Source organism: Ichthyophthirius multifiliis, assembly GCF_000220395.1.
Source record: "Ichthyophthirius multifiliis unplaced genomic scaffold scaff_1120509250146, whole genome shotgun sequence".
Lineage (NCBI taxonomy): Eukaryota > Ciliophora > Oligohymenophorea > Hymenostomatida > Ichthyophthirius > Ichthyophthirius multifiliis.
This window is the reverse complement of record NW_004087041.1, coordinates 58,983-71,427: the sequence shown is the minus strand read 5'-3', so window position 1 is coordinate 71,427 and position 12,445 is coordinate 58,983. Positions and strand designations below refer to the sequence as shown.

Sequence of the window (12,445 nt, the reverse complement as noted above, 5' to 3'; positions counted from 1 at the left end):
CACTTTTTGTAAAAATTTAAATTAAAAAAATATTTAATAAAAAAAAAGTTAATATTATATTATTTAATTAGTTTTATTTATTTACTAAAATATTATTTTACACTTAAATTATAATTAAAATAATATTTTTTTGCTATAAAATTAATATTATATATATAACTCTATAAAACTTCAAATTTATTAATTTTTTTATATTGAAAGAATTTAATAATTATTATAATTAAATAAATTTTATTAATTAAAAATTAAATTCTATTTGCAAAATGAATTATATAAAATTTATTATTTATATTTTATGCTTTAATAGAATATAATTAATTTTATATTCTTTGCATTTTTTTCTAATTATTTTTTATTTATTTAAAATGATGTATATGTTCTTTATTTGGAATAATCATTTATTATATAAACTAAATAAATTAAAACTAAAAATTTATAAAAAAAATTATTATTTTTATAGAATTTAAACTTTTTTGAATAATATCATTGTATATTAAAATTGTAAATCTCTCTAAAAATTTAAAATTAGTCTTATAAATAAATTATTTTTTCTTAATCTCCATATTATTCATCTTATAAAAGTCTCAAAATAATAAGTTCAATAAATTAATTATTTTTATTAATATTTTTATTTATATTTATATTAAAAATATTTATTGTTAATAAATGTAAATATAATATATTATATTTTTATCCCTCTTTAATATTTTTATAAATTTCTGTTTTTTATTTTAATTATGTCTAATGTCTATTAAATCATTTCAATTTTTCTAGATTTAGATTTTTTTTCAAAGTCACTAATTTAATTAATATTATATTAAACTAAAATGTTTGTAAAACACTTTATCAAATTAAAATATTCAACTGAAATATAATATATAATATCCATTAATATCTCCAAATTTTCAAATAGTAATTATTCAATATATTAATAATTAATTTAACGTAATTTGTTTTTTCAATCATTTATAAATGCTTGCTTTTTTAAAGTTAATATATATTTTTTTACTAGCGAATCTTCAATAATTGTAGGTTTATTTTTATGCAAATATTTGAAAGCAAAAGTATAATTAAGAATATCTTTTATATTATAATTAAATTAAATTTTTTTTTTAATAATATTATTTTACTATATTTTCCTATTCTTATTCCTATTTTATTTCTGATTAATCTAATTTTTTTAAAAAAAAACTACTTTTGTAAAATAATTCTAAGGTTTTAAAATCATTAAATTATAAACGGAAATTTAATTAACTCTTTGTTTAATAATCTAAACCCAATTATTTTTTTAATTATTTATAGTGATAAATTATTATATTGGTAAATTTGGTTATATAATAGTTAATTAATCTGATTTATAATAAATATTTAAAATAAAATAAAGTAATTATAATAAATTTATATATAATTCATAAAATATATTTCGTATATTAAAATCACATTTATTATATCACAATTTAAATTCATTTAAAGATTTAAAATTATTGTTAATTAACTAGTATCTAACAAATACTATTAAATAAAAATAAGAATCTTAATGTGAAATAATAACTAAAATTATAATTTAATACATAATATTTGTAATTTAAATGAATTTAAAATTATAGTAATGAGTTTAAATAATTTAATTTCAAATAATATAAATTAATTATTTATATAAAAATATTTATTTTCATGAAAAAAAATTTTTCATCTAAAGAAAAAAATATATAAATTAATTAGATGGTAACAAAAAAATTAAATCGAAATAATAAATTATTTTATAAATTCATTAAAAGTCAAGACAAGTTATAATTTAAATAAAAAATTATTAAATAACTCTATTTTTATTTTTAATTTACTTTTAGATTAAAAATATACTGAAAAATAAATAAATATAAATATAAATTGATATAAAAAATAATATTACAATTAAATCTAACACTAATTAGAAAAAAAATATATATAAACATATAAATATGAATTAAATTTTAGAATAAAATTAAAAAAATTGTAAAACAGATTATATTTAGAAAAATAAAGATATCTTAGTATAATAAGAATAGTAATTATAAATAGAAAACACTACATATCTTATAAACAACCAAAATTAAAATATTGATTAAATACATTAGTAATAATATGATCAATAATAAAATTAATAAAAATAACAAAATTAATAACAATAATAACCCGAGAACAAATAAGCTGAAATTAAAAAATACTGCAATAAATATGATGACCTTGAGAAATATAATTAAATAATTTAAAAATAATTTTAAAAATTCATTCTTGTATGCGGAGGTGTAGCTTCAGGAATAGGTACAGGGATGATTATTGGTGCTTTAGGAAGTCTTTTAAAAAATAGTGGTTATAAAGTATCTCTTATAAAAGTAGATCCTTATTTAGTAATTTTAATTTAGATTTTACTTTATTGTTTTTTTTAATAAGAATAAAGATGCAAGTTTTTTTTCTTCATCAGAATAAGGAGAAATATATGTTTTAGATGATGGGTTTTTCAAATTAAAATTTTATCAAAATTAATATTTTTAAATAAAAAGTGGTGAAGTAGATACAGATTTTGGAAATTATGAACGTTTTATTGATATAAATTTTTAAAAAAGTCATAGCATAACATCAGGAAAAATATATTCTAACGTTATAGAGTAATATAATAACAAATTATTAAATTAAACAAAAATATTAAAAATAGAAAAGAAAGAGAAGGATATTATTTAGGTTCAACAGTCTAATTTATACCTCATGTAGTTGATGAAATAAAATAATAAATTTTCAAAACAAGCCTTATCCCTATGGACGGAAGCACAGATTAACCTGAAATAGTATTATTAGAATTAGGAGGAACAGTAGGAGATTTTGAATCAATATTTTTTTTCGAATCAATTAGATAATTATAATTAGATTATGGAAAATAAAATATATGTGTTATTTTAGTAAGTTATGTTCCTTAGTTTAATTAGATTGAATTTAAAACTAAACCAACTTAAAATGCCATAAAAGTATTTTTAAAAATAGTATATAAATATAATTATTTTCAAAAGGGCCTTAATTATGCAGGTTTAAATCCTGATATTATTATATTAAGATCGTCAGAAGCTATATGTTCAGCTAATAGATAAAAAATAGCAAAATTTGCAAATATAAGAAGCTATTAAGTATTAAATATACCAGATTATGAATAAATATTTGAAGTTCCATTAATTTTACATGAATAAGTTGTAACAAATATTATACAATAAAGATTATAATTGCCAGTGAAACCTGCATCAACGAGTTTTCATAAAATAATGACTAGATATTGCAATGATATTATAAATACTCCTCAAACATAGACTGTTAAAATAGGTTTTATTGGAGAATATGTAAAATATAATACAGAACCATATTTTTCAGTAAAAAAAGCACTTGAAGGAGCAAGTTATAAAATATGTTGCAAAATAGAAATTATATAAATTGATCCTTAATTTTTATAGGGATATCAATAAGTAAAGAAATTAATATTAATTAAATTTATAATAAAAAATAGTATTGTAAATTCCAAAAACTTTAAGAGTAAGAAATTGTAAGTTATGAATTTTTTGAACAATCTAGTTAACTTAATAGAAATAAATTAAAAGAAGCATAAGGTATTTATTTAGCAGATGGAAACGGATATACTGCTTTTGAAGGAGCCATTATTGCTGCAAATTATGCAAGAGAAAATAACATACCTTGTTTTGGGGTGTAATTTGGCTTTTAAGTCATGGCTATTGAGTTTGCTAGAAATGTTCTATAAATATCAGATGCTAATTCTTAAGTGTTTGAAGATACTATATAATCTGAAAATTTCATTTTTAATATATTAGAAAAAATAATAAAATTAGAAAATAAAGAGATGTAAGATAATGAAGATAGTCAGTAAACACTTGTACTTGGTTCTAGAATAACTATAATAAGGTATTTTTTATAAGTTTTTTATATTTATGTAATTTAGTGATACTAATTCATTAACTTATAAAATATATGGAAAGCAAGAAATATAAGAAAGACACAAAGACAGAATAATTTTCAATACGAAATACTTAGAATTATTCGAAAATAATAATTTTAAATTTACAGGAAAATAATAATTAGATTAATATAAAGTTAATAGACATACAGTTAATATATAAATTATTTAATCTTTTATTTAAAAAAAAAAAAATCAAAAAAAGATTCAAGAATATTAAAATAATAGATTTCACATAGGCACTTAATTTTATCCTGAATATGGATAATCCTATTATAATCCTTCTAAAATTTATTGTGCATTTTTAGAAGAAATACTAGGAAAATTAACATAAAATATTGAAAAACATAAAGTTTACTAATTTTAGACTATGGAATAGATCGAAGAAAAATTAAAATTGTTTGAATTCTAAAAAAATTTAGAAAAAAAAATAAAATAACTTAGGGAAGAACTTGTAATAGAAAAAAAATAAAATGAAGAAAATATTACTTCAGGTATCTTTTATTTATTATAATATTTATTCATATTAATTTTAGAATCTGCAAGTACAATAGGTAGATCCTTATGCTAAAATAAGATTAAATTAAATGATTTTATTTAACAAAAATCTTCTTAAATTTTAAATTGGGTATATTTAGGTTCAAAATTAAATGCAAATGATTTAAAAGTATATAATTAATATTTAATATATCTAAACTTAAAAAAAGGAATTAAAATTAATTAAAAATATTAAATACATTTTAAATTGTACTTATGAAATTTAAAATTTTTATGAAAATAATGAAAGCCATGATTTTATATATAAAAAAATCAATTTAAAAGTATTAAAAATAAATATAAATCAATACATATACATATATTTATATATTCAAAAATAAAAGCAAGAAAATTAAGAAGAACAGTTAATTTAACATTATGAAGATATATTTGCCTTCATTAGTAAATATATATATATTTGTTTAAAAAAATACATATAAATGAAAAAAGATTTAGCGAAAGAATAAAAAAAAAATATACTAATTCACTGTGATTATGGAAATAATAGGGCTGCTGCTGTTTTAATAGCTTACTTAATAACAAATTAAAATATGAATTTGAGAGAAGCCTTTTAATTTATAATAAAACAAAGACCTTGTATATAATTAAGCTGTAATTTTATATAAGATCTTTTAGAATTAGAAAAAAAGATTACTGGAAAATTAGAAAATAGTTGTACTGGATATTATTTGAATAAAAAGTTTGATGAATATTTAAAAAAATAAAATGAGAATTAAATATAAATATAAAAGTTAAAAAGCTAAAAATAATAATAAAATGAAAAAAAAAATAGTCCAAAAGAAATTCTTAATAAAGGGAATGGAGATATAAATAATTTATAATAAATATAAAATAATCAAAATTAAAATAACGAAATTTAGTAAGAATAGAATTCAAATAATGAATAATAAATAGCAATAAATATTTGAAAAGAAAGATAATAAAGAATAATTATTAAAAAAAAGGATTTAAAAAGATATTTATATTTGCAAAAAAAATATAATTAAATAAAAATATATTTATTAATTTTTTTAATATTATATAATAAATCTATTTAAAATTTTATATTTATAATATAATGTCCAACTTTTAAAGTTCTCAACTTAACCAGAATTACTTCGTCTAAACTAAAAGGATGAAGAATATTAATTCAAGTTATTCTAATAGTTTTTAGATTTTTTAGATTTCTTTTGCCCTAAATTAATATCTTATTAATAAATAAACAAAAATAAAGATTTAATAAATTTATTTATTTAGATTTTATATTATTCGATAAACTCTCTTTCTAATAGAAAAACATTAGGCGAAGAGTTTTCGAATATAGAGTAAATTAATTTAAATGATTTTGATAAAAAATTAAAATTAACTGTTTTTAAAAGAAGATTTTTATCATTTGTATTACATATTTTTACACCTTATTTATTCAAAAAATATATAAAAAAGAATTATGATTAATATCAAAATAGTTTTATTAATTCAAATGAATATTAAAAATATTAAAATAAATTTATTTCCATTTTGATATAAAACTTACCTGATTTTGACACTTTGTATAATAAGATATATTAAATTCATTTAATGTTATTTTTCATTGACTCAAAATATATTTAAATTTCTAAAAGAGTCACTTAAATAAAATACGTGTTCAATAGAATGCCTTAAGAGCATAATATATAATATAGAAAAATAGGCTATATAATGCTTTTCCAATTTATTATTTAAAGCATAAGTTTTTTAAATAAAATTTATAAAAAATACAATCAAGAAGATTTATAAATCTAAGATATTTCTAATGATTCTGGAAATAATTAAAATTAAAGCACTCAAGTATGCACATTATGCTATGATAATAGATAAAATACAGCATCAACTCATTGCGGACATCTGTTTTGCTGGGATTGTATTATTAAAAGCACTTAAATTAAACCTGAATGTCCTAATTGTAGATAGCCATGTAAGCCTTAAAATATAATATAATTATATAATTACATATGAAAAATTACATTAATTATTATGTATTTAAATATTTATTTGATTTATAATGAATTTGATAATTATTATTTTTATATTTACTTTTTTTTAAATTAAATTACCAAAAAATAAATGAAAAATTAAATATTTTAATTTACTCTAACATAGTAAAAATATTTATAATTTTATTTAATATTTATTAAAAAATATATTATATATAAAAGAAAATATATAATAGCTATATTATTTATTAAGTAATTGTTTTGTAAATTTTTAAAATTTAAATCAAAATTAGTGTATTATTTTAAAATTTATTAAAATATTAAATAAAATATAATAATGAAAATATTTGTTTATTAATAATTTAAGTTATTTGTGTTTTTTATTTTTCATTTCTTTAAAATATACATATATAATTTTTAAAAATAAATTTTATTTAAATTTAAAAAAATAAAATTATATTTTCATAAATTAATTTTTTTTTAATGTAATAAAATATTTAAAAATATAATTTAAATTAATATATTAAATAATATAAAAAAATGAAGAAAACAATAGTTTTATTTATTTTTATTTCTCTATCTTTTTAAATAAAATAGAATCCAGAATGTGTTTATTAAAAAGCTAATTGTTTAGAAAATTAAGTTTGTAATAATTATAAAGGTACTTAAAAATCCTTTTATTTATCTTAGTGCGTTTAAGATTGTAAAGCTTATACAGATTTCAATCAAGCTATTGCTGACTGTTGTTAAAATCTAGAATGTAAAGGAATAACTTTATCTAATATTCCTAATGTTGATTTATAATTGAATAAACGATATAGATCTTTATAACTATAAAATTTTTAATAAAATCCTCAAGTTTATTAGCTTAGAAAAGGGACTCTATTAAAATCATCTAAAGGTGAAAAGTCATATATTATAGTTGATAGAATATACCATTAGTTACCAACTAACCATATATTGGATCTATAATTAAATAATAGAAAATCAAAATGATGATTAAAAAAATTACACTAAAAATATTAAAATATTTATATATATATTTTTTAAATATTTATAATTTATAATAATTAAATTTTTATGTTTTATTTTAACATAAAATTTTTTTCAAAAAAAAGTATTATTTAATCGAAAATTTTAAATATTTAAAAAATTAAATTTATAATAAAAAAAATGACATTTTTAAAAAGTTATTATTAGAAAGAGTTAAAATATAAAATTTAATATGATATTATTTTTATGAAAGGAATATCAAATATTATCTAAAAATTTAATTATTAATTTATTTTTTAATCAAATTTAAGCTTATAATATATTAAATAATAACTTTCATTAAAAATATGTATTATAATATATTTTTTAAATTAATTTCTTAATCTAATAATATTTTAATAAAAAAAATATAATATGCTTGAATTGTTTTATAAAATACTTTTATAAAAAAGGACATAAAAATAAATTATAATTTTTATTAATAATATATTTCGATAAACAAGTTTTTTTGATATAATATTAATTTATCTATGAAAATTCAACTCTAAAATAATAGGTAATATTTGTATATTGTAATTATAAAATTAAAATATTATTGAAATTAATAAATCAATTTACATAAAATCCGATTCCTTAAATTATAATAATTTTAGAAATTTCATCACATTTCTAAACTTAAATATCTAAATTTTTAATAAATTATTTTAAAACATATATCATTCCTTAAGTATGCTCAGTAATAATTGCACTAATTTTAATACGTGATTCACCTTCAGCTAAAGCCATGTACACTAATAACTATTTATGTTAATAAAATATAAAATAATAATGAAACTTGATCTTAAGTGTGTTAATCTACAACTCCCCCATGCGATATTTCAATCCTAAATTAATCAGTTAATTTTTCTATACAAGACTATTATTTATTTTATATAAAAATAATATTATATCGAATAAATTTAAATTTACAGAAATATCTAAATTATCTTTATTATGAAAGGAAAAGTCATAATAACAATTTTCTGCATATGCATGTGCTATTATAGAATAGCATTAACTATATTTTTTGCTTTCTATTACTTTTGCTTGAATTTTAAAATCTACTTTATTATTATCATCATTTATTATTGTTTTAATTTAACTTTTAAGGGTATCGTTATGTTCATTTAAATTTAAATCAGTTTTTTTATTAATAATATATTAAACATATATATATTTTATCTAACTCTTTTAAGTTAAATTTATATTTCTGATTTTATTTTATAAACCTTGAATTTTAATATTAATTTTTCCTCCTCCAGTAGGATAAAATCCTTCTTTAATAATATCATATTAGAAATTTATTCCCATCCTTTATAATAAAGGAATTAAAATTCTTTTTATTGACTCGTAAGGTGGAGAGTTATTAACATCTGTTCCACCCTTTATATTTATAATAAATAAATAATAATCTTAAAAGATACATATAACAATAATTCAGAATTTTAATTATTAAATAAAAGTGTAGGTAATAAAGACTATAGCATTAGGCTGATTGATGATGCTTATTTTGATCCGCCTTAATATTTACCATATTTTATTTTCTCAATAGGGTTATAATATACATTTTATTCATTTAAATTCATTCCAAAAACTTATGCATTTGTTATTTATTTCATTATTTATAACTTTAAAATATTTTATAAAAATTAAGATTTTATTTACTGCAGCTAATAATTGATTATTTAAGCCAGGATTAGGTCGATTCTTTCTTATATTTATTATGTTAACTGGAATTTAAAAAATATTACTCAGAGCAATACTTAATCTAAAAATCTTTAATTTTAAAAATATATTGTAAATTTTATTTTTTTAAACTTATCCACCGCCTTCGTATAAACTTCCATCAATTTCAATATTATCCTTCTAATAATCCATTCTAATAAAAATAATATTTAATGAAATATTTTAAAGATAAATTAAAAAAATTGTTATTAAATAATAATTATAATAATATCTATAATTAATATTAAATGTAAATAAAAATATAAATATATATATATATATTAAATGAATATATATTTTAAATATATATATAATTAATTTAATATAAATATATTTATATATTTCTTTATATTTATATACATTTTTATATACTTTTATTTATATTTGTTTATTTTTTATTATATATTAATTTTAATTTTTTTTTTATTATTAATATATTTTTTAGTATAAAAATTATATATATTTGATAATGGGATGTATTACTTGTACTTAATCTATTTTAAATAAAAAATATGAAATAAATTTGTATGATTTGATTTCTGTTAACTAGTTTCTAAACATAGATAAGATTATTGATTTTAAATTAAAATTGAAGTAAGAATCAAATATGAAACATTTAATTTGAACTATTTATATTTTATGTAATATATTTATTAGTTTATTTTTATATTTTTTAGATATCAAATGCCATAAAAATATATATCTAAAATATTGAGCCAAATTAAAAAATTAACAGGGTTATAATAAATTTAAATTGATGCAAAGTATTTGTTTTATTAATTTAAATTATTTTATTTTACTTTATTATAAATTATTTATTAATATATAATTATACTTCTAGTAATTGTGATATTGAAAACTAAGGATTTTAAGCAATTTAAGATTAATTTAAAAACTTTTTGAACATTAAAAGTTTGAGCATTTTTTTATGGTAAAAATCTAAATTATAATTATAAGTTATAATAATTTTGTAACAAAAAATTATAATTAAATAAAAGTTTCAATTTTATTGACTAAAATAGTTTACGAACAATTTCTTTTTTATAATTTAAATAATTAAATGAACTTTCTCTAAGCTTTTGGAGTAATCCTATATAAAATCAAGGCATATAGTACCTATCTTTAGCAATTTAAGAGTGTAAAGATCTTACATTATTATCTTTGGATTTATGGTTATAATAATTAATATTATATCAAAGCATTAAATTAATTAATATATTTAAAATAAGTAATACATAGTTTGATTCAGAAGGTGCATATTATTTATCTTCTATTTTCAATAAAATAAATAAAATAAAATACTTAAATTTTAATATAAGCATAAATAAATTACAAAATGAAGGAGTTAATAACATATTTTAATCATTGATAAATTTGCAATAAATAAGTGATATTAAAATTGATTTATATGAAGTTTTTCTTACTGATATAAAATAAATTATTAAATTTATAGAAAATATGTAAACAATTAATCAAATATATTTAAATTTAGGATCCAACGATATTTCTAATGAACAATTAAAAAAACTTGGTTAAATATTGGCATTAAATAAAAGCATTTAATAAATAACCCTTGTTTTAAGAAACATAAATATTGATACTAAAGATGATGATATAATGCTAAGAAATATTTAAATATAACAAAAATAAATAATTCATAATATATAAACTGAAGATTTAAGCTATTATAATTGAAAAAAATTAATTTAAAAATATAAAATAATTCATATATTAATTGTAAAAAAAAATTAATAAATAAATAATTTTAAAATTTTGTGTTCAGTAATTAGATATAAAAAATTAAAAATATAATCTTACATCCGAAAACAAAAATTATCATTAAAAAGTAAAATCTTATTTTGTATTTGTATAAATATCTTATTAAATTTATTAATAATAATATGATTATATATTTATTCAATTTATATCGAATTAATTTTTACAGATAAATGTGTTGCAAAATAACTAAGTTTAGTTAATATAATAATTTTTTTATCAAACCATTTCTTTGAAAAAAAAAAAATGTTTAAAAAGAGCTGATTTAATTATAATATATTAATTAAATAAGATATTAAAAAATTATAATATATATTTAAATTGCTAAAATTATAATCATAATTAATGTTAATATAAAAATATAGTTAAAAATAAAAAGATATATAATAAATTATTTAAATAATTAATATACAGATTTAAGATATTAATTATATCAATAAAAAAGAAAATATACATTTAATTTATATAAATAAGATAAACATAATTTTAATGCAAAAAAATAATAATAAAAAATTTAATAGCAAATATATTTATAAACTAGATATTAATAAATGTTATACAAATTATGAAAATTTTTAATATATTATATAATTATTTTATAATTAATAAAAGATACTTATAATTTTTTAAAAAAATTAATAATAAATAAAATATAATAATTATTTTAGATATATTAATCAAATATATAAAATATAATTAGTACTTGTTTCACGTATTAAAATTGATTTATACTTTTTTCTATATATTTAAAATTAAATTAAATTTTAATGACTAAATTATTATTTGAAATCTTTTTTAGTTAAAATTTAAACATGATATTTTTAAATATTAGCAATTATTAATAAATTATTTTGTTAAATTAAATGAATTTATTTTGCAGATTAAATAATTTAAAATATGAATTTAAATAGGTTAGTTCCATTTAACTTAAATATAATTTATTTTATAAATTGAAATAATTAATAGATGCTTAAATAAATTAATTTTGTATTTAATATTATTTAATATGTATATAAAATAAATAAAAATTTTCAATTTATTAATATTTTTTCTATTAATTTTATTATTTATATTAATTAATTTTTAATTTTTTTTCATAATTATCTGTTTTTTATATGTAAAAATATTTATATAGATACTAAAAATAAATTAAATATTAATTAATTAAATAAAAAATATTGAAATTTAATATAAAAAGAAATTAATTTAACATATATTATATTAATATGCCTTATTATAACTTTTAAAAAAATGTAATCACATTAATTTTAATTTAATTAATTTTTTTAATAAAGAATAGAAATATAAAATCTTTTAAAAGATTAGCATTATTATTAATCTAGTAAAAATATACTCTAAAAAATTAGCAAGAAGAATAAGAACAGTTAGGAAAGTCAATACTTACTTAAGTAGA

The 12,445-nt window shown here is 15.2% G+C and overlaps 1 protein-coding gene across 1 annotated transcript, besides 15 other annotated features; it reads left to right on the top strand. All coding sequences in view use genetic code 6, as the record gives it.

Annotated features, from left to right (window-relative positions):
- Window positions 1–10: 10 nt before the first annotated feature.
- Window positions 11–57: a microsatellite.
- Window positions 58–201: 144 nt separating this feature from the next.
- Window positions 202–248: a microsatellite.
- Window positions 249–610: 362 nt separating this feature from the next.
- Window positions 611–645: a microsatellite.
- Window positions 612–645: a microsatellite.
- A 1,313-nt stretch (window positions 646–1,958) lies between these two features.
- Window positions 1,959–4,745, top strand: IMG5_051090 (hypothetical protein; the record flags this gene model as incomplete). Its single annotated transcript, XM_004037450.1, has 6 exons — window positions 1,959–2,387; window positions 2,431–2,492; window positions 2,541–2,645; window positions 2,693–3,525; window positions 3,621–3,936; window positions 3,974–4,745. The coding sequence occupies 6 exons, from the start codon at window positions 1,959–1,961 to the stop codon at window positions 4,743–4,745; spliced, it is 2,517 nt and encodes an 838-aa protein (XP_004037498.1).
- Window positions 2,127–2,171: a microsatellite.
- A 4,770-nt stretch (window positions 4,746–9,515) lies between the features above and the next one.
- Window positions 9,516–9,597: a microsatellite.
- Window positions 9,526–9,567: a microsatellite.
- Window positions 9,573–9,641: a microsatellite.
- Window positions 9,588–9,639: a microsatellite.
- Window positions 9,633–9,694: a microsatellite.
- Window positions 9,634–9,699: a microsatellite.
- A 1,597-nt stretch (window positions 9,700–11,296) lies between these two features.
- Window positions 11,297–11,345: a microsatellite.
- Window positions 11,346–12,064: 719 nt separating this feature from the next.
- Window positions 12,065–12,134: a microsatellite.
- Window positions 12,075–12,109: a microsatellite.
- A 55-nt stretch (window positions 12,135–12,189) lies between the features above and the next one.
- Window positions 12,190–12,241: a microsatellite.
- Between the last annotated feature and the right edge of the window lie 204 nt (window positions 12,242–12,445).